Source organism: Peromyscus leucopus, chromosome 4, assembly GCF_004664715.2.
Source record: "Peromyscus leucopus breed LL Stock chromosome 4, UCI_PerLeu_2.1, whole genome shotgun sequence".
Taxonomy (NCBI): Eukaryota; Metazoa; Chordata; class Mammalia; order Rodentia; family Cricetidae; genus Peromyscus; species Peromyscus leucopus.
The window spans coordinates 8,575,188-8,597,843 of record NC_051066.1 but is presented as its reverse complement, the minus strand read 5'-3'; the positions used below and the strand labels follow the sequence as shown (position 1 = coordinate 8,597,843).

Sequence of the window (22,656 nt, the reverse complement as noted above, 5' to 3'; positions counted from 1 at the left end):
TCGAGGCCAGCCTGGTCTACAGAGTGAAATCCAGGGCAGGTGCAAAGTTTACACAGAGAAACCCTGTCTCAAAAAACCAAAAATAAATAAATAAGGTGTGTACCACTTTGCCTGGCCATAACTGTATTAATTTTTACATTTAAATTTAATTGTTCTGCAACAGTCTTGCTATATGTAGCCTAGGCTGGTCTTGAAACTCTTGATCCTCCTGCCTCTGCCTCCCAAGTGCTGGGGTCCAGGTGTGCACCACCATGCCGCTATATAGATGTGATGTCTATCTATCTACTTATCTATCTGTCTATCTATCTATCTATCTATCTATCTATCTATCATCTATCTATTCTATGTATGTATCTATCTATAATCTATCACCTATGTATGTATGTATCTGTCTATATATCATCTATGTATGTATCTATCATCTCTGTATGTATGTATCTAATCTGTGTATGTAGCTAGAGTTTTCCTGCCTGGCCCACAGTTAGGATAAATCTTTGTCACCCGCCAGTCCCACAGTCGCTCAGACCCAACCAAGTAAACACAGAGACTTATATTGCTTACAAACTGTATGGCCGTGGCAGGCTTCTTGCTAACTGTTCTTATAGCTTAAATTAATCCATTTCCATAAATCTATACCTTGCCACGTGGCTGGTGGCTTACCAGTGTCTTCACATGCTGCTGGTCATGGCAGCGGCTCGCAGTGTCTCTCTGCTTCAGCCTTTTGCTTCCCAGCATTCTCCTCTCTCCTTGTCCCACCTACTTCCTGCCTTGCCACTGGCCAATCAGTGTTTTATTTATTGACCAATCAGAGCAATTTGACATACAGACCATCCCACAGCATATGTATGTATCTATCTATCTATAATCTATCATCTATGTATGTGTATATGTATCTGTCTATCTATCTATAATCTACCCATCATCTCTATATGTATGTATGTATGTGTCTGTCTGTCTGTCTATGGGCTGGAGATTTGGCTCAGTTGGCAGAGTGCGTGCTTCGCAATAACAAAGCCTTGGGTTCCATCCCCAGCACCACATCACCTGGCCTGGGGGAGCACACCTGTCATCCCAGCTCTTGACAGTTGGAAGCAGGAGGATGAGACATTCCAGGTCGTCCTTGGCTACACAGCAAGTTGCAAGCAAATCTGGGGAATGTGAGTCCCCTCCCCCAATGTGGGTATCTTTTTGGTTCCTAGTTGATGGACTCCAGGAGGGAGTGTACTGTAGATAGAGAGAGCTGACTAAACTAGCTGAGCTCTGGCTCTGAACTCAGAGGCTCTCACTGAAGCCAGGGATCCTCCAGAAATCCTCATGAGAGAAACTGAGGCTCAGAAAGTTCGGGGCAGTGAGCTGATTGAAGAAGAGACAACCATTTTGCCCGCTCAGCTCTGCTCCTTGCCTCACAGGGAAGACCAGAGTTTTGCTGGCCCAGAGTGCCCTCCCTGCTGTGTTCCCAATCTGACATAATATTTACAGTCACAGTCATGCCCGGGCACCTCCGAGTCACATCTCTGTAGTGTTTGGGACTCCCCGGATGAGCAGCAGGGAGCAGGATCTCTTGTGGGAGCTGCTGGGAGCACTCCCTGCCCAGTGCTCTCCCATCTGCCAGGTCTGAGCGTCACCAGGTGGCAGGGAACTGCAGGACCCACCTGGGACTCCCTCCATCCCCGTTCTGTGAAGAGAGCCTGGTTTTTGAGTGATTGACAAGTGTCTGGAGGAGCTGTTGTGATGGATAAAGAATGAGACAAATGTAACTCACAGAGACACAGAACTAAGTTCCAGCTCAGTGACTGTTGCCGTCTTCCAGAGGACCCTACTTGGGTTCCCAGCACCCACACTGAGTGTTTCCCAGTCACCTATAGCTCCAGCTGATGGTAATATGGCACTGGTTGGTGGTGCTGGTTACTGTGGCAGAAAAGTCACAGGCCACGGCCATGACAACCAGAGTTACAAGGAGCTTTATTAGAAAGAAGCCAGGCCTGGAGAGAAAAAAAAGAAGATGGCGGGAGCAGAGAGAAGGCAGAGAGGGAGCACAGCGAGAGAGCGTGGGAGGTCTGCTTCTGGCCTTTTAAGGCCAGTATGGCCAGTATATATAGTCACCAGCTCGCCCTGATAACATAAGATGCCAGACCCCAAGCTGCGCATGAGCCAGAGTGAGAGCAGGATCCTAAAACCAGCATCAGGGGTCTGATGCTTTCTTCTGGCCTCCTTCGGCACTTGCATGCATGTGGTGCATGTAAACTCATGCAGGTATGCATGCATATTAAATGAAAGTAAATAAAGAAAATAAGTAAGTCTATAAAAAAGGAGGGGGAGGGGAGCCAGGTGGTGGTGGCACACACCTTTAATCCCAGCACCTGGGAGGCAGAGCCAGGTGGATCTTTGTGAGTTCGAGGCCAGCCTGGTCTACAGAGTGAGATCCAGGAAAGGCGCAAAGCTACACAGAGAAACCCTGTCTTGAAAACCAAAACAAAAAAGGGGAGGGGGCACAAAGAGATGGCTCAGTGGTTAGAGCACTGGCTGCTCCTCCAAAGGGCCTGAGTCCAATCCCCAGCACCCACACAGTGGCTCCCAACCGTCTCTAACTCTAGTTCCTGGGGTCTGGCCTCCTTGGTCAAAGCACAAACAAGGTACACAGACATACATGCAGGCAAACACCCACTATACACAAATGGAAAGAGACAAACAATTAAAAACTTCTTTCCCATAAAACCTTGACTCACTGTGTGACTTTTCTTAATTTCCTAGTCGTTCCTGTTTGTTACTGGAGCAGCTTGTCACATGCTTTCTCCTTTCCTATTAGCTGGCGACAGAACGCAGAATCTAGAATCTAGCCCGTGCTGCACAAGAGATCGACTGAGACCCAGACCCAGCCTTATTTTCAAACTAAGTATGCTTGATATCCTGTGGTTCTGATGATCAGAACTCAACGGCTCAGTAAAAGCGCTCATGGGACACATCTGAGGATCTTTCTAGAGAAAAGTGAGTGTCCTGCTCCTTGTCATCTCCCCCTTCTGCAGGTCCCCACAGCCCTCTCTGGTGGCCAGCCACAGTCCATGTGCAAAGCCAGGGGTGGCCACACTGACTGTCCTGTCTCTTCCATTTTGGGGGGAACAGATGGATAATCTAGCCCCAGGTCCCAGTTCAAGATCACCTGGCTAGCAGCTCCAATTCAGCTCCCTCCTGAATTCCTCAATGACACATCCGCAGGTTTCAGAAATTATGTTGTCAACACTTTTGGGAGACCATTAATTGTCTATCACACCCAGATGTCTTATTGCTAGGCATTTTTTTCCTTACATGGACACAGAGCAATAGGCAGCAGTAATATACTGCTAGGCTCTCAGTTAAAATTATGGTTGGGGAGCCTGAAGAGATGACTCAGCAGTTAAGAGCACTGGCTGCTTTTGCAAGGGACCTGGGTTCAAGTCCCAGCACCCACACAGTGGCTCACAGTGGTCTGTAACTCCAGCCCCAGAGGACCCAGCCTTTTCTTGCCGCAGGCACCATGTGGTGCACAGACATGTATGCAGGCAGACACCCATACACATAAAATAATAAAATATTTTTTAGAAGTGTAGCTGGAGAGACTCGGGGGATGCCTCAGGCTGGGGATGCCTCCGTGGGAAAATGTGCTTTTTGTTCAAGCATGAAGACTTTAGCTCAAATCCCCAGCACCTACATAAAAATTCAGGCTGGCCCCTGAAACCTCAGTGCTGTGAGGAGCAGGGACAGGAGGATTTTCAAGGGAATAAGGTACCTGACACCCTCCTCTAGCCTTCAAATGTACATACTGGCACACACTCATATACACACAAACACAGACACCCACATACACATACACACAAAAATGAGATATATGGATATATATGTGATATATAGAAAGACGACTGAGCAGTTAGGAGAATTTGGTTCAGCCAGGCAATGGTGGTGCACACCTTTAATCCTAGCACTCTAGAGGCAGAGGCAGGCAGATCTCTGAGTTCGAGGCCAGCCTGGTCTACAGAGCGAGATCCAGGACAGCCAGGGCTATGCAGAGAAATCCTGTCTCGAACCTGTCCCCCCAAATATATATACATATATGTATATATATGACAGATGTCAGGAACGGTGGTGTGCACCTATAATTCTGTCTCTCAGGAGGGTGAGAAGGTCTAGAGTTCAAGGCCATCCCAGGTTACACAGTGAGGACCTGTCTCAGAAAAAACAAAATAGTAGGCAAGACCGTTTCAAGATATAGAGAGCAGTTTGTGAAATAGATCAATTTTTATGACAATGTCCATCCAAGTAGCTAGACATATAGATACCGACTAGAAGGATAGACTTTAAATTCTTTTTTGGTCATTTCTTTTTGTGGTGATTTGAATAAGAGTGGCCCCCATAGGTTCATATATTTGAATGTTTATTAATCAGGGAGTGGCAGTATTTGAAAGGATTAGGAGGTGTGGCTTTGTTGGAGGAAGTATGTCTCTGAGGGTGGGCTTTGAGGGTTCAAAAGCCCATGCCAAGTCCAGAGCCTCCCTCTCGGCCTGCACATCAGGATGTAACTCTCAGCAACTGTTCCGGTGCCTGCCAGCCTGCCGCCATGCTCCCTGCTGTGATCAGAATGGACTAAGCCTCTGAAGCTGTAAGCAAGCCTCCAATCAAATGCTTTCTTTCATAAGCGTTTCGGTAATAGTGTCTCTTCACAGCAATAGACCAGTAACCAGGACAATTTTTCTTGTCTTATTGCTTTTTCTAGGCCTTCAACTCAATATTAACTAAACAGGATGATTCTCTCCAATCCCCTTTTATTAAATTAATTTCTTATGTGAGACGGGGTCTCAGTGTATATTCCAAGTTGGACTGGAACTTGCTGTGTAGCTCAGGCTGGCCTCACATTCACAATCCTCCTGCCTCGGTGTCCCAAGTACTGAGATTAAAGATACACATCACCATTGTCTAAGTCATTTTTAAAAATATTCAAGTAGGACCTGGAGAGATGGCTCAGCCCTGATTTCCATTCCCAGTACTCACATGGCAGCTTACAACCATCCACACCTCCAGTTCAGCAGACTCAATACTCTCTCCTGGCCTCCAGTGGCACCAGGCACATTCATACATAAATGCAAGCAAAACATCCATATACATAGAGTAAGAAAATCTAAAAATACTCAGTAAAGATTTAAAGCACTAGGAGTTGACTGTTATGTGTCAGGTCTCTTTGGGAATGACATAATAGTGATTTTAATTCTCTTCATTTAACTTAAGTTTTGAGATCTCAGTAATGGGGCTAGTGAGATTGCCCAGCAGGTAAGGCACTTACTGCCAAGTCTGTACCTGAATTCCATTCCTGGAACCCACAGTGGAAGGAGAGAACTGACTCGTCAAGGTCCTCTGACTTCCATGTGTATGTGTGCACACGCAGAATAAATAAATTGATATAAAAATGATCAAATGAATAAAATGAAATCTCAGCAATTCAATATCACTTCTATACAAAGAGAAGACAGTACTTCTTTTCCTGGACATGTGAGCTTTAGATGGGAGCAAGTCAGTGTTAACCCTGAAAGTGAGATCCAGATCCCAGCTTCCAAGAGAGCAGATGGCCCTGTGGAGTCCAGGGGAGGCCCTAGCCAGTGGGCTGATTGAAATGAGACTGTCATCTATTCACACCGCCTCTGGTTTAGCATCTAGAATTTGTTCCAATCACTATGGAAATTCTCTTAGCCAATCCCTCTGTCCTGCCTCTCTTAGGCTGTGGGTGTTCCCTTGGCTGATTTCTCCTGGGGGGGCTGAGCTCTGCCTCGGCAGCTCCATGCCTCTTGTCCTCCGCTGCCTCGTTCCACCCAGCCCTCATCCAGAGATTGGCATGAGGAGTGACATTTGGATCCCTTCTGCCAGTTCCTCTATTTTGCTGGAGATGGAGGAATGACTGTTTCGCGGGAGGATGAAGGAATGACTTCCTTAAGGCCACACAACTAGGCGACAGTGCTGAGCTCAGCCGAATTCATGCCTCCAAGCTCCAGGGTCCAAGATAAAAGCACCAGCTTGGCTGACTGCTCAGAGCAGATGTTCCAGAAATAGTCATTGCTGGGCTAGTGAATCAGCTCAGAGGTGTGCCCCCTGCCCAGTGCTTGCAAATCCCCATGCTCCATCCTAGAATGGCACCAAACAAAGCAAAGCAACCTTAGTTGAGTGTGGTGGCGCACGCCTTTGGTCCTTACATTCAGGAGGCAAGGCGGTAATCTCTGAGAGTTCCTGTCCAGCTTAGTCTACATAGTGAATTCCAGGACAGCCAGGGTTCCATAGAGAGGCACTGTCTCAAACTATTAATGGAAATACCATGAACCCTTATTGCTTATTAGGTGCCAGGTGTCATACATGTATTAGCCTATTTTTAAAATTTATTTATTTAGTTTTACATGTTCGTCTGTGTGCCTGGGTGTGAGAAGAAGCATCAAGCACCTGGAAACTGGAGCTACAGACAGTTGTGAGCTGCCATGTGGGTGCTGGGAACCGAACCCAGGTCCTCTGAAAGATCAGTGAGTGCTCTTAATGGCCGAGCCATCTCTCCAGCTCCCTCAACTCAGTGTTAAAATTGATCTGCAAGTGTGTGTGTGTGTGTGTGTGTGTCTGTGTGTGTGTGAATGCAGGCATGTGTATGCCACCAGGCACAGATCAGAGGACAATGATGGTGGATTTTTGCCTTCGGCTTGATTTGAGGCTTGGCCTCTCTTCAGCAGTATACACCAGGCTAGCTGGCCCAAGAGGTTCTGGGATTCTCCCATCTCTACTTTCCACATTTTTATTTCTTTTTAATCTTTTTAAAAAAGAGTTAGTGAACCAGGTGGTGGTGGCGTGAGCCTTTAATCGGGAGGCAGAGCCAGGTGGATCTCTGTGAGTTCAAGGCCAGCCTGGGCTACAGAATGAGTTCCAGGAAAGGCTCCAAAGCTACGCAGAGAAACTCTGTCTTAAAACACCAAAAAAAAAAAAAAAAAAAAAAAAAAAAAAAGAAAAAAAGAAAAAAAGAAAAAGAAAGAAAGAAAGAAAGAAAGAGTTCATGTTTTAATTACATGTATGTCTGTGTGTCTTCCATGGGTATGTGCATGTGAGTGCTGGTGCCTGTGGATAAGTAGAGGAGTTGAATCCGCCTGGAACTGGAATTACAAGTAGTTGTTAGCTGCCCAACATAAACCGCTGTTGTCCCCTGTAAGAGCAGGAAGCACTCAACTACGGAGCGTCTTTCCCCAGCTCTCTGCCCCTGTCTTGCTGTAGGAGGCCTGGGATGGCAGGCGCTGCTGTAATCGGGCCTGACGTGAGTTTTGAATGGTCGCGCTTGCACAGCAAGCGTTTTTACCAACGGAGCCACCTCCTCGCTCTCGTTTCCACTCCTCACTCCTCTCCATAGCTTATTTGGCACTGGAGGAAACGCGGGGCTAACCTGCTGGCCCCGGGTCCAAGCGCTGCCTCCCTGCATCTGAACACAGGAGGCTGGAGCCAGAGCATCACTATAGCGCACTGACGTAGGACATCACGGCTCCACATGCTCAGAATGAAGACTACATGAGTGGGTGAAGGATGCCACTGTGGCCACTGCGTCCGTCCCCTCAGACCCTAACATGGCACATCCAGGCTCTGGGCCCCACAACAGCTTGGACAAGTAATTTCAGTGATTCTCCCAAGCTCTAGAAGGAGCCCAAGCCCTCCTGCTTCCCCTTCCCCATCTGTCATACAATGGAAGGGAAGCTAGATCATCCCTCAGATCCTTTGCAACATTCTCCCTGAATCCCTGGGCAGAGACCCAGGGTGCCACGTGGGTGGGTCTCGGGAGGGTTTCCTGCTGCTGCCCCCAAGATCTCCTGGTGGGTTCTCTTTGATGCCTCTCTGGTGGTGGCAAGGGTACAGAAGGGCACGACAGTCTTGGGGTAGGACTTGAAGTATCTGGTGATCTGAGAGTCTCCATTCTTCTCAGTGCCATTTTCCTGGGCTTTCTTGAAAAAGTGGAAAGATAGACCTGTCTGTCCCCTACCCCCCACCCCCACCTCTCATCTGTCACCCTTGATGAGTCTCTCCTTTGTGTCCCCCAGGAGGGAAGCTCATCCACCCCTCCCAGCTTTGTTTCCTTAAGGGGAATGCTGGGGACCGGCACAGAAGTGTCACCCACTGGGAGATGAGAGAAATGGCATTGGCCTCCATCCCAGAACCTTCCTTTCAGCGTGGAGGGAACAGGGTGGTCCTCAAAAACCTCGGATTCTTTCCATTAGGGTGGGGACAATGAAGCAGAAGCTGGGAAGCGCTCAAGGCCGGTCTTGGCTACGTAGCAAATTTAAAGCTAATCTGGAATATATGAGACCCTGTCTAAAGAGAAGTGGGCTGGAGGGGAGGGGATCCGTCAACTTTCTTAGAGTGCCCCCCACACCCACCCGATATACAACGTAAAGAGACGGATTTCCCACCCATCACCTCTGGGGACCCTGGTTGGGGGAATTTAAAGAGATACCCCCCACGGGACTTGGCCATCCTAAACTACGTCTGGGAGTCCAAGGACCCCGTCCTGGCCCCGCCTCCCGCCGGACGGCGCAGGACGCGGGGAGGGGAGCCGGGGGCGAGGTCCGCCCCGAGAAGGGGCGTGTGGCCCGGGCCGCTGGCTAGCGAGCGAGCGGCCCGCCCGCCCGTAGGGGAGGGCAGAAAGTTCGCGTCCCCAACCGACGGACTTGAGCGCCGGCGCGGCGAGCAGCGGGAGGCGGCGGCGGCCGGCAGAGGCGCGGCCGGGGCATGGACAGCACGGCCGCCGCCTTCGCCCTGGACCCGCCGGCGCCCGGTCCGGGGCCCCCGCCTGCACCCGGCGACTGCGCCCAGGCCCGCAAGAACTTCTCGGTGAGCCACCTTCTGGACCTGGAGGAGGTGGCGGCGGCCGGGCGCAGGGCTGCGGGGCCGGTGGCGGGGCCCGAGGCGCGGGAGGGAGCGGCGCGCGAGCCGTCCGGGGGCAGCAGCGGCAGCGAGGCGGCGCCGCAGGACGGTGAGTGTGCGGCGTGGGAACCGGGCCGGGGCGGCGGGACTTGGGCTGCGGGACTAGGGCTTGCTGGGATCCCTTCACTGAGAACCTCGGGCGGTGGGGCTCACAGGCTGCGGGATCCCTGAGCTGCGGGACTCTCCCGGCAGGGCGGAGGGACTCGTTGGCTGCGGGATCTTTGGCTTATGAGACTATGGCTGTGGGATCCGCGGATGCTGGGACCCCCCAGCCCCCCACCCCAGCGGCGAGATCCCAGCTACAGAGACCTGTGGCTTACAGGATCTTTGAGCTGCAGAACCCCGGTTGTGGAACTGGGGTGTGGGACACACAGTTTGCAAGACTGTGGACCCCGGCTACAGGAACCCACTAGCTGGGGGATCCCTGCTGTGGGTACTGGACAACTGGCTTGTCCACAGCAGGAGCCATAGTTCTAGAACGTACTGCTCAGTGGTGAGCTGCTGTTGTCTCCAAAGCCTCTCCTTCGGAGGAGACCAGATCTGCTTACCGTCTTGTGACTTTAGGGAAGCTGGCCGCCCTTGCATCCCATACCCACTTACCCTCAGAAGCTGGTGTTGGGGAAACTGAGGCTGTGGGAGGGCCAAGCCACCAAGTCAAACTCGGCTCAGCCCCTTCTAGCTAAGACAGGTCTTAGGGTGTGTGGGGTGGGCATGCCTGCACAACCACACCCTTCGGTTCCGGGTGGAGGAGCTCGCAGTTAGGCCTGTATCCCCTGCAAAGATTAAAGGTCATCTGGAAAGGGCTTTAAAAACAAACAGTCCACCCAAATAGCCCCCCCCAACACACACACACACACACACACACACACACACACACACACACACACATCACACAGGATTGTAGAGTCCTCAGCTCAGCTTTTCAAAAAAGAGGGAGAAGTTGGTGGGAAATAAAGATGTGGGGATAGGCTTGGCGGAGGCGAGACTAGGCGCGAAGGATTCTAATGATACAAAAGTCCCAGTGTGGACAGTTTTGGTGAGGAGCAGGGCAGCGGGGGATGGCCAGAGTCAAAATCACCTAGGTGCTGGGGAGGGGTGTCTGAGGCTACCACCTCTGTCCCCTAGCTCTGAGACTTTCCTGTCCTGCTGGATGTGCTGAAACACCTGACTAGATCCCCAAACAGTGTGTGACCAAAGAGGACTTGGTATCCTGCCACCTTCCCACCCACCCTAAACACTCCACTTCCTGTACTCGTCTCAGGGTCGGAGGGGTACTCAGGCAGGCTGGGAGCCTCTGCTTTCAGACAAGAGAGAGGACAGTGGCACTGTCTGAAACCTCGGCTAGGAGCATGTGTGTCCTGGGACATCCACAGAACACCATCTGATAACATCCACTGCGGCATTCCCGGGCGGGCAGTCATGCATGCTCCTCACCCCCGGGGAGGCCCCTGCCCTCCATGCTGGTGACCACTTCCCACCATTTGCAGGGGCCTGGCTGCCCTCCTCCCTCGGGTGTTGGGTGATGGATGATGAGGGAGCTGACAGCCCAGGGAGCCAGCTGTAGATCCTTGATGGCGAAATGGAGGGAAAGGGGCCAGTTCCGGCCAGAGGTAAAGTGAGGTGTGATGTGCCCAGTGTTCTCTGGTTTCACCTTGGTGACTGAGGCTGTGGGGCAGGACAGAGGGAAAATAAAATCAAGGTGGTGGGGAAAAAGGAAGGGATTGGCAGAGGAAGACGAAAGAGAGAACACTGGCGTTCTGATGGAGGAGGACGGAGGTGCCGGCCCTGGTAGGGAGCAGACGGTACAAGGTCTGATTTCTTTGTCATGTAGCCTACAACAGAGGCTAATCTCCAAAGAGTATTTACATTACAATTCATAACAGCAGCAAAATTACAGTTATGAAGTAGCAACAAAATAATTTTATGGTGTGTGTGGGGGGGTCACCACACCATGAGAAACTGTATTAAAGGGTCACAGTGTTAGGAAGGTTGAGAACCACTGGCCTACAAGGTCCCCAGATGGATGTTTGCCCCCTGGGGAATCCCAGATTGCAAGTGTCAGCTAGGGTGTGAGTGCCCAGATGGTGCCATTGGCAGCTGGGTGAGTAGTGGGGTCCCCTGGAGCCTCAGGATCTGGCACCCGGCATCCTGGAAATCCGTCAGAACTGCCAGGCTTTTCTTGGGGTGCAGCTTCTTGCCCACTGGGCTTTCTGAGGACACAGGACGTGCTGCATGTGGAGTCAGGTGGGAGATCCAAGGCCAGGCTCACGAAATCACTCAGCCCCTGCTCCTTGTCTTGGAAACTACATCCAGCTTTTGCTCCTGGGAATGCAGTGGTCCAGTGGTACCATGCCAAGCTTCCCTCTGGGTTGGAATCTAGAAACAGAAGGCAGAGGAAGGAGGCTGGGGTGACTTCCTGTTTGTCCTTTCGTTAATTGTCATCCCCCCCCCCCCCAGCCATGGATTGGTTTCACAGTCCCAAGACCTCCAAAGATCGGGAAGAAGGGACCTGTCCTTTCCACATCCTGAGCCCAGCCCGAATTGCTGGAACCGGTGGAAAGAGGGTACCAGTTGGGGGAGGAGCTTAGAGGCCCAGTGTGCACAAGGCCCTGGTTCCATCCCCAACACAGGAAGGGAGGGAGGGAGGGAGGGAGGGAGGGAGGGAGGGAGGAAGGAAAGCAGACAGACCTTGGGTACCAGAGTCACCCCCAGGGCAGCACATGTGGGCCATAGGCTGTGCTGTGAACTCTCCAACCCTGGGCCCTTGCCACCTCCAGGGCACAGATACTCTCGAAAGCCAATCTTCCTGGGGCTTCTGCAGAGTGGGGATGCCCCCAATAGAAAAGTACAGTCATTGGGGGACAAATGAGTGAGAGCCCCTGGTTTCATCCTGCCAATTAAAAAACCGAGCCAAACGAATCAACCAAACAACAGACTAAAATCCTTTTGTTTTGTTTTTTAAAAGCCACCGGTAGACCCAGCCCATGTCTGCCAATGATGTTGCAAGCCCTTGCTCCCCCCAGAACTGGCTTCGCAGGCTGCGGCTTCGCTAGTGACTCAGAACAAACCAGGGTCTCGAGTTCCTCCGGAATCAAATGCTGAGCTATGCCAAGCACGTTAGGAAAATAAACCCTCGTTCTCTGCCTATGCGATGGCATACAACAAAAGAAACCACATTAATAACCTCGAGTTTCTTGAAAGCGTTCCCTTCCTGTGGGCAAGGCGGAAACCAGGCCATGGACACGCTGAGAAAATAAACATGGCCCCAGGAGCTAGGCAGAGAGGCCTGAGTCAGGGCAGGCTGGGCCCTGCTCAGGGCTGGTACCTGCTTGGAGAAGCATAGGATGCTGGGTTTCCAGGGAGACTAAGTGAACCTCAAGAGGATCGTGTGTGTAGATTTTGGGTGATGGGACACCTGGAATCTGACGAGGTCTGGGGGAGCTGGGGCCCTTGTAAGCTGAGTGGTAGCTGGTAATTGGGGTGGGTCTAGCTTGGGTGGGGGACCCCTTTGCTAAACAGGACCAGAGGGCCAACTGGAAGTCCTGAGTCATCGTTGGGTTTCAGAGATTGGTAGACTTTCAATCTATCAGGTTTCATTTCATTTTTATTTTTGGCTTCCTAAGACTGTCTCATGTTGCCCAGGCTGACCTCAAGCTTGCTACATAGCTGAGACTAGCCTTGAACTCCTGATCCTCTTGCCCACACGGCATATACCGTGCTCTACCCTCAGTTGATTGTTGCTATGATAACACATGGTTAGTTCGGGATTTACCACGGCCCATTCGTGAGTGCTCAGTCCAGCAACGTCCTTGTATTGCAAAGGTCCCTTTCTGCTGCATCCGGCTCCCCACAGTCCCCATTTTACCTTCTTTTCTGTGAACCTGACCATGGGAGGTCCCTCCAGTGTTTGTCCCTTTGTGTCTGGCTTATTTCGTGTAGAAAGCATGGAGTTCATCCATGCGCCATGTGTTCAAACGCCTTTCCCCGTCAAGGCTGAATGGTGTTCCACTGTGTGGATGTCCCGTATTTCATCTGTCATTTCATTCACTAGTGGACAGTGATGATGGGTAGTGCTTCTGTGAGTGTGGGTACAGCTTCAAAGGTCTCTGCCTTGAATTCTTTGAGGTATGCTTCTCCACACGGAATTATTAGGTCATGTGCTAATTAATTCATGATTAGTATTTTAAAAAGTGTGTGTGTGTGTGTGTGTGTGTGTGTGTGTGTGTGTGTGTGGTCAGAGGGCAGCTTTAGAGTTGGAGCTCCCCTTTCCTTTCACTGTGGGTTCTAGGAACGTATGGACGTCAAACTAGTCTGGACTTGGAGCTACAGCTGTTGGGTTTCTTTATTTCTTTTCTTTTTTTCTTTTTTTTTTTTTTTTTTTTGGTATTTTGAGAAAGGGTTTCTCTGTGGCTTTGGAGCCTGTCCTGGCCTAGCTCTATAGACCAGGCTGGCCTCGAACTCACAGAGATCCACCTGCCTCTACCTCCCGAGTGCTGGGATTACAGGTGTGCACCACCACCGCCCGGCAATTTATTCTTCTTTATTTAGATGTATACAGTGTTCTGCCTGCATGTATGCCTGCAGGCCAGAAGAGGGCACCAGATCTCATTACAGATGGTTGTGAGCCACCATGTGGGTGCTGGGAATTGAACTCAGGACCTCTGGAAGAGCAGTCAGTGCTCTTAACCACTGAGCCATCTCTCCAGCCCCGGTTGTCAGGTTTCTAAACAAGCACTCGAACCCACTGAGCCATCTTGCCAGGCTGTCATCTGTAGAATGGGAACAAGGGATGTTCCTTATGGGAGTGGGACGAGTCCTAAGCAGTTGTGTGACACATGGTAGGTGTTCAATACAGAGTTTCCAGAAAGCTCCTCAAAGGATTTACAGGGATTATGGTTTTCATAATTTGAAGGTCCAGAGATGTGGAACACCCTGCCCCAGGTCTCGAAGCTGGGACAGGATGTCAGGTTGGCACTGGGACTCCCAAGTCTAGGCCAGTATGTGGGTGGAAGAAGCTGGAAGCAAGAGCTCTCTGGATGCGAGGGAGACTGACTGTGGGGCTTGGGAGCAGAGGGGGTGAGGAGGTGGGGGACTGGAGGACTGACGGGGAGGAGGGTTTTGGGTAGGACCCTGTGTGCATGATGGAGTTTCTGAGCACTTGGATAGAAAGGATGGATGTCTCTCAGCATTTAGGAGGTAGAGACAGGTGGGTCTCTGTGAGTTCAAGGCCAGCCTAGTCTACAGAGGGAGAGTTCCAGGACAGCCAAGGCTACACAGAGAAACCCTCTCTCGAAAAACCAAAAAAAAAAAAAAAAAAGATGGATGTCTGCTGGCTTGTCCCGAGCAGGGGTGTGATGTTAGGAGTACCAGGCAGAACTCTGATGCCGCCGCCATTCCAAAGAACTGGGGCTGACCCTGGGTGGAGGCAGTCTTGAGGTTAAGGGGAGCTGGTGTATTCCCTAGGGAAGGGATCCCGGGGTGCTGGGGTTGTAACTTAGTGAGTAGAGCGCCTGATTAGCATGCACAAGGCCCACATTAAATCCTGTCTCCACACAGAACCGAGTTGGGTGCACACCCGTAACCCTAGCAGGAGGGAGAGAATGCAGGAGGGTCAGCAGTTCAAGGTCACTCTTAGCTGCATAGTGAGTTCAAGGTCGGCCTGGGTTCTATGAGACCCTGCATCCAAAAGGGGGGCAGATTCTGGCTGCCACCTCTTTCGGGGGTTGAGAGGGAGGCAAGCAGGAGTGTGTGGAGAGAGGCTGAAGGCAGCGTGAGGCAGGTAGAGAGTGGCTAGGACCTCACCTCAGCCCTGTGACACGGGTCCGTGGTTATCCCCATTTTACAAAGAGGAAAACTGAGGCTCAGAGAAGACCATCTGTGTAAGAGCGTTCTCACATTAGTCCTACCCGGATTCCACCCTGGGTGTGTCTGTCCCAAATCACCTTGCAGCCTTGGAAATAACTGAGGTGACAGGACCGAGGCTGCCTCACACCCACTGACAGGTGGGGGTACACTCGGGGCCGTGAGGCAGTCGGGGAGGGAGAGAATGAACACGTCCAGCCTTGAGACCTGGGCATGAGAGAGAGGGGCAGCTGTCCAGCTTTAGGGGAGTTTAGGGATGGGAAAGTGGGGAGCCTGCTGTCTCTTCCCTTCCCAACACCCATCTCCAGACACAGACCCCAGACAGCTGTTGAGGGTTTCTGTGCAGGGGTGTGACAGGAGGCCCCTCCCCCAGCTCCCCATTCCCGTCCGGTCTTCGGCCTGCCCACAGATCCAGTCCTTCAGCCTCAGGCCCTTCGGACCTGCTCTGCCAAGCACTGGACCTGGCATAGAGCAGATGGAGTGTGTGCCAAGAAGAGACTGACTCCCAGCGGCTGTCCGTCTCAAGTGCCGTCTTTCCATCCGGGGATGAGCCTTTCACTTGCCGTAGAGAAAGTTCCCCAGCTAACAAAAAATCACTAACTGCCTCCCCATTTTTCGCTTTTGTAGTTTGGGGGTGAGAACGTTGTCACCTGCTAACATTTGGGGACCACATGGTGGGCTGGCTGTCCTGGACTCACAGCCACAGAGTGACACACACACCCCACCTGGTGTGGGCATGTGAGGCTCCAGCTGGCCCAAATAATCCTACCAGGCTTTTTGGATGAGGCTAGCTCAGGCCCCCAGAGAGTGGCAGAGCTACCTGACTACATGGGCCCAGGGTTAAGTGCCCTTATAAGGTGCTGAGTAGGAGAGAGCTGTGAGCCTTCCTGTTCAGAGAGAACTTGGGAGTGGGCATGTCTCCATATGCTCTTAATGTGGTCAGGGCCACAGACTGGGCACCATCAGCACCCACTGGTCATCGGAGAAGGGCCAGGCTTGTCAAGTTAGAAGCCACGGCCTCCATGGCTGACTGGTCTACCAAGCACAGCAGAGAAACCCCTGGGCCACGACCACGGCTTGCTTCTCTCGTCTCCCCTGAGATCTGGAAACACCGATGTCCTGCTTGCCCGAGCTTGGGTTTCTACCACATCTGTTTGTTCCCTGACTGACTCTCGGGAGGGTCGGGTGGTGATGACAGGACGCCATCCACATGGGGCCCTCCACGGGTAATGATATTTTTTATTGTGCCCTAAAAATGAAGCGCTCTCTGGAAGAGATTAGCTTGGGGCTTTCTTTAAGATGGATTCTGCTTGCCTGTGTGTGGGACGAGCAGCCAGGCCATCTTTAGTCTTTGGTGGTGGGTCAGTGGGAGGGTACAGGAAAGGGGGGCCTGAAAGGCTGAGCGGGGCAGGGGCTGAGCTGAAGCCTCGGAGGCAGTCTTCAAAGAGGAGCAGCAGGCTCAGGGACCGGGTGGTCTGGAAGCTTCCACAGAGGGACACTGCTCCCTCCGACCCCAGAGCAGAACAAACCCCTCAGTAGCTCAAGATGTGGCAGGTGAGAGCATGTCATCTCCATGACATCGCTGCCCAAGAAGATGTAGCAGGGGCCTCTGGCAGGGTCAGAAAATCAGTGTTCCCCGGTGTGACCCAGCCACTGCCTCTGAGCCTGGGCTCTGCGCCCTGTGTGTGGAAGAAGCAGACTGGATTGTCTGTCTCTGGCTATATTTGATGAGCTTCCAGGACTTACCTGGGAAGCTGGATAAGTGTATTTACAGACTCCGGGGAGCCAGAGTCCCCAGGCTCCTGCATGTGAAAGTCCCCTCCCTGCAAGATTTTGTGTTTATTTTAGTTTGATTCAGTTTTTTAGGGCCACAGTCTCGTGTAGCCCAGGCTGGACTAGAAGTCATTCTATAACCAGGGACGACTTTGAATGCTTACTCACGTTTCTGCTTCTACCACCCAACTCTGGGGTTCCTGCTGTGGGTTGAACCCAGGGCTTTGCGCATCGTGGCAGAGCACCCACCAACTGAGATACAGCCCCAGCCCCCAGAATGGCCTGCTAATGACTGATCTTCCAGAGCCAACTGCATCTTGTCACTTCCTTTTCCTGACTGAGAGACCGCCCTCTGGAGATGGAGCAGTTGCGTAGGGTGCCGTGAAAACACGAAGCCGAAGGGTCTGGAAGGGCGATTGCGGGAGAGCGGGGCCCCAAGGTCTAGACAGGACGGCTGCTTTCATCTACCCGCTGGGTTTGCACTGCCCACCCACCTGCCCCGTGCCAGCCCAAGGCATCCTGAGAGGTTGAGATAAAGCTTGTGATGCGGCTGAGTCCTGGACGGATCCCCACCCCCAGTGTCCTGACCCCTCTACCACCTCCAGGTGTGGGGTCACGTGGCCAGGGACCACGTGAGCTGGGTTCTGTCGCTCTGGTTCCGTCATCCTGAGACCCTCTTCTCTGCTACCTCCCTTGTCTTGCCCATCACTCCCCCTGTGGCTCTCCCGAGGGAGGGGTCCCCTGGGCATGAGTATACACAGTACCCAATGGGATAGCCATTTCTTTCCAGACTTTCTTCATCCGTCCCTCCACCCTTCCTCCCTGTCAGTCCTCCCCGACGACTCTTCCCCCATGCCAGCCTCCCTTCTTGCCTTGGGCGCAGCCATTCACATGCCAGGGACGGCGTTATTAAAAATGACATTTAACCAGGGCTGGAATTACCACTCGGATGGCTGCAAACCTCGCAATCAAAGCAGAGCCGCGGGGCGGGCGCGCCTGGCAGGGGCCTTGCAGCCTCCCCGCCGCCAGATCTCTGCGAAGGCTTCCCACATAAAACCCCGCAGACCAGCGAGGTCTTGAAAGCCAGCGCACCTCCTTTCATTAGACTAACAAATAACACGTAACAGAAAACATCTGTTCACAGCAGCCCTAATGTTCCCAAGATGGGCGCTTGGGTGGTTGGTCTAGCCAGTGGGCACCCAGCATGCAGGGTACAGGTCAGGGCACCCCGGGCTGGCCTCATCCCACACCCGTGGGGCCAAGCTGCTCCTTTTCTTTGTATCTTTCAGGCTTAGGCATTCGCCCTCCCTTCTCACCGATAAGGATTTGTAATCTGAGGGTCTGTATGCAAGCAGGCGGTGTCACTGGGTGGCAGACACCGAAGCCCTGACATTTAGGGGTGATATAGGTTCAAAGCACTAGCAATCGGAGATCCTGTTTGGAGTCCTGGCCAGGCCCTGGGCCAGCAGGGTGATACTGTTGCATTGCTCAGAGGGCTTCCTGCTGCCCCTGCACACGCAGGGTCAGCCTAGTCTTCGGAGCTGGAGGAGAGTGAATCTCCTGCCCTTCAAAAAGCTCCCTGCAGAAGCTCCCTCCACCACCAACTCTGGTCCTCAGCAGCCAGAGAGGGCCACTGCTGCACACACTATTGAAGACAGGGCCAGGAGGCCACGTCCCCTCCAGAATCCTAAGTCTGAGTCCCACAGCTCAAATGTGGAGAAGGAAGGCCCGTTCCCACACCAAGGGGGAAAGTGCAGAGCAACATGCCAGCACTGGCTACATACTGGCACCTTGCTTCACTTCCCTTCATGACCAAGCCACACAAAGGATGCTATGCCATCCCGAGAGACAGTGATTCCACACTGTGTCTGCCCTCTCGTTTAAGAAAGCTAGGTAGGGGCTGGAGAGATAGCTCAGGGGTTAAGAGCACTGGCTGCTCTTCCAGAGGTCCTGAGTTCAATTCCCAGCAACCACATGGTGGCTCACAACTGTCCATAATAGGATCTGATGCCCTCTTCTGGTGTGCAGGTATACATGCAGAGCATTCATACGTAAACTATAAATAAATAAAATAAAAAAGAAAGGTAGGTGATGTTCATTTATTTGGACTTTTATTCATTCTGTACATAGACACCTTGTTGGCATACACCGGTGACCTGGCCATATTTTGCCCTTGAGGGCTTGGAGCCCAGCAGGTGGGCAGTGTGGCCTTCCACATTCTACACCTGGCAGCCCGAGGTGAGGTGGAGCTTTGTCCCCACCTCACAGCTCAGGGAGCCAAAGTGACTTCTGCATCGTTCCCTAGGGACTGCAGTGGCCATGTCACTCTGTGCATGGCTGCAGATGGCCAGGTTGCTACGATGTCCTCTCTGGATGCTGCCCCAGCCTGTCAGGGTTGGATTTCTATCTGCCCCCTTCCCACCAAGAATCTGCTTCCAGGAGACTCACGAGGCCCCCAGCTGGGCCTGGCTGGGGCTGGGGTCCTGCAGTGCTGGAGGAAGGGGGTAGCGAGTTTCCTGAGACATTCTGTTTTAATTGGGGGCCCAGCGTCTCCCGCAGAGCTCGTTTCCTGGGCACCACAACCCGGGCAGGAGAGTGTCAGAACTCTAAGTGGGAAATTACGGGAGACAAGAAGTAAAAACTGCTACTCTGGTTTCATCGGGAATGGAAAAAAGAAAAGGCCCAGATCTGATGGCAGCTGAAAGCAGGTTCGTTGTTTAAATGGAGCTGTTGCTGGGGGGCGGCTCTAGAGGGGTCTAGTTGCTGTGTCGAGGCACCGGAAGTGAGGGCAGTGTCCTGTAACCGTTCCCTTGTTCCTTGCCTATCTTGTGTGTCTCACTCATGCCAAGCCCAGGCTGGGTCCTGGGGTGATGGAGCTGCCTGGCTAGCGCCAGCAGGGACACTTGAGGGAGGTCTCTGGAGAAGGTAGATCTCAGAAGGGACCTAGAGCTGGAGTGAGGTAAGAAGAGAGGGGTCCGGAGGGTGCTGGGGGAGGGAAGAGAGATGTAGAGGCTTCGGGTTGGGGAGGGCGCCTGACTGTTTCAGAAGCAGGACTGAGAGGCAGGGGATGTTCCAAGAATGTTTCCTTCAAGAGTGGCCATTGTGCCGGGCGGTGGTGGCGCATGCCTTTAATCCCAGCACTCGGGAGGCAGAGGCAGGCGGATCTCTGTGAGTTCGAGGCCAGCCTGGTCTACAAAGCGAGTTCCAGGAAAGGTGCACAACTATACAGAGAAATCCTGTGTCGAAAAAAAAAAAATGGAAGAAAACAAAAACAAAAAAGAGCGGCCATTGTTAGAGCCATGGCTGGTGGTGCTGGCCTGTAGTGGAAGCTACTCTAGAGGCTGAGGCAGGAGGATTTCGAGTTCAAGGTTTGTGTAGGCCACTTTATGAGACCTCGTATCAAAATAAAAACGAAGAAAAAAGGTTGGGAGTGTAGCTCAGTGGTAGAGAGACCCTTCCCAGCATGATGGAGGCCGAGGCCGAGTTCCACCTTTGGTGCTGCGAGAGAGAATAGAGGAAAGATTTTCCATTTTTGATGTATGTGCACTGGGGACACTTCCCCACCTTTGTGGGTGTCTGGAGTGTGGGAACCCCCCCCCATGGGATCTCACAGTTAACAAAGGTCTGACGTGGAAACAGCGGCTGTGGCGCACTTGCCCTGAGTCTCCTGGGAGTTGCTGCTCACAAACCGTGCCCAGCCCTGGCCCCTGCGCTGAGATCCAAGTTCCTCATCTGCAGAGAGGGCGACAGGGCTCCCCCACATTAGGGACACTCAGAGGCGCCAGGAGACCTTCTGTTGCCTGCCTCACACCAGCAGGTGTCAGAAACACACCGGCTTGTACTCCAGTTCCCTCTCTCTGATGCTCTGAGAAGGGGCAGACATGATGGGTGGGTGGGTGGGTGAGCGGCTCCCAGGCACCAAGCTCTGCTTGGTGGCTTTGCTGAACCTAACTTCCCAGTCCAGGGCCCCCACCCCACAGGACACATTCCCTGGATCCCTGACTAGCTTGCCCTGTGACCCGGGGGTCCCCTCAGAAGGGACAGCACCATTGTACGGGAACCCCTTGCTTGGCTGGGGCTGGCCCTGCTCGAGGCTCCCATGCAGACAGAGGCATGGTGCTTTATTCTCCGTGGCATCCATGTAACCATAGCTAATTTCATGACAAATGGCATCCCTAAAATACAACACAACTATTTTTATAATGTGGTGTTTGAGGTTAAAAATTCAAATTAGAGATTAATTGCTGTTTCCAGATCTGTGGATAAGATGTGTGTCCTCGGAGCTGCATCAGCCCTCACATTACATCTAGAACATGCATGCACACGTGCTCGTGCACATGTCCCACTAGGCTAGGCCTTGGGGGCCCGCACACTTGGGTGATGTGCTATTTGCGATCATTCCAGCTCTGACCATCTCTCCCGCTTCCTTCTTTGCCCAGGACTCAAGGGTTCAAGTGGTGGCCAGCGCAGGCTCCCCTTTCCAGAGACAGAGCAGCTCCAGATGACAGAGGGAAATAAATACACAGAGTAGGGGGCCTCAAAGAGGGCAGGGAAGCGGCCAGGTGAACCTCCTCTGCCCAGCTCTTGGCTTCCCCGACTGCCTCCTTCCCGCAGCCTCCAAATCAGAGCCAGATGTCAGTCTACGTGAGGTCTGAGGCAGGATGGATGGGAACTCTGCCAGGCAGGGAGGCGTGCCAGAGCAGCCCCATTCCCAAGAGGACGGGTGTGGGAAGGGTGCCCCTTCAGCACACTGGGATCAGCTCAGAGTCCCCCCACCAGACTGCTGGGCTCTGGAGAGCTCAGTGGTAGCTCTCCCGCTACCTGAAGTGATCCTTCCCCCACTGTCTCAGTTTCTGAAGATGGATGTGATGTGGCTTAGGGGGGAGGGGTCAGAGAGCAGTAACTCCCAGAGGGGTTGTTGATTCAGTCATTGCTGTCGGTGTCTAAGCCCCGAGAAGAGGAGGTCCAGGGAGGCCAGGGAACCAGGCTGGTGCTGCTTGGCTCCTTGGGGCAAGAGACTTCCCTCTGAGCCTCAGTGCATAGGTGAGGTGTGGCAGCACCCGCCCCAGGGTGGGGGCTGTGGTAAAGGAAGCTCTTGCCCCATAGCTTGCTTCTGTACCTGCCATTATTATTATTACTATTACTTCCGTTACTATTATTGGCAGCTCCTGCATCAGAAAGAAAGACTGTTTGAGCACATGGACACACCCTTGGCAGCTGCTAGTCCCAAGGGACCCTCATCTTCCCAGCATAGGGATGAGGGAGTGTCCCAACCCAAACTAACTCCATATTAAGGCAAAAACTGTCCCTCCGCCTCCAGCCCACCCTGGGGCGGGGCAGAGAGAGTAGGGTCTGTCCAGCTGGCCTTTTGCAGGCAGGTTGGGGGCCAAGGTGGAGTGGGTGGGGTGGGAAGTGCAGCCGTGACTCCGCCCTCACAGGAGAGCTTTGTTTCCAGGGGACATCTACAGGGTCACCAGGGCCGCCCTCAGCCTCTGGCACAGCGGACAGACTAAAGTCTGGGGGAGAGCTGGGTCAGAGACAGCCTGGGGGAGGGAGGGGCTCCATCTCAGGGTTCCCTGCTCCAGGTGCAGCCCTCAGGCCACTAGCCCTACCTCCTCCAATAGCTCCTATGACAGGAGAACCACTGTGAGATGTCTGGGTCTCGGTCAGCATGGAGTCTCAGCTGCACCGTGCTTTGGGACAGTAATCGATAGTCTCTGTCTTAGGGACCCCTGCTGCCAGGACAGGCTCCAAAGACCCAGATCCCCTGTAGCTACCAGAGGGACCCACCAACTGGCATGTGGCAGGCACAGGGCTGGGTGCCCAGGAGAAATCATTCCAAAAGTGGATCCATCTGGCATGATTCTGCAGAGATTTGGGGTACAGAGGATGTTCTAGAGGTGGAGGCACACTGTCCTCGCTCTGCCAGGGTGGGGACAAGGGCCGTGGTATGTTGTAGCTCAGGCAGTATCGGGGGTGTCGTCTACATCTAATAGGAATCTGTCTCCGGGGCTGAGGCGGTCAGTTGGCAGGGTGCGTGTGGAGCATGCAGGAGGCCCTGGGCTC

General features: G+C 52.9%; 1 protein-coding gene across 1 annotated transcript in view; it reads left to right on the top strand.

The window, feature by feature from the left end:
- The first annotated feature begins 8,618 nt into the window (after positions 1–8,618).
- Prrx2 (paired related homeobox 2) overlaps positions 8,619–22,656 on the top strand; it is a 38,037-nt gene continuing 23,999 nt past the window's right edge. Inside the window, exon 1 of the mRNA XM_028884806.2 lies at positions 8,619–9,004. Coding sequence (XP_028740639.1) covers positions 8,761–9,004 — 244 coding nt within the window. The 5' untranslated portion in view covers positions 8,619–8,760. The remainder of the gene's footprint in view (positions 9,005–22,656) is intronic.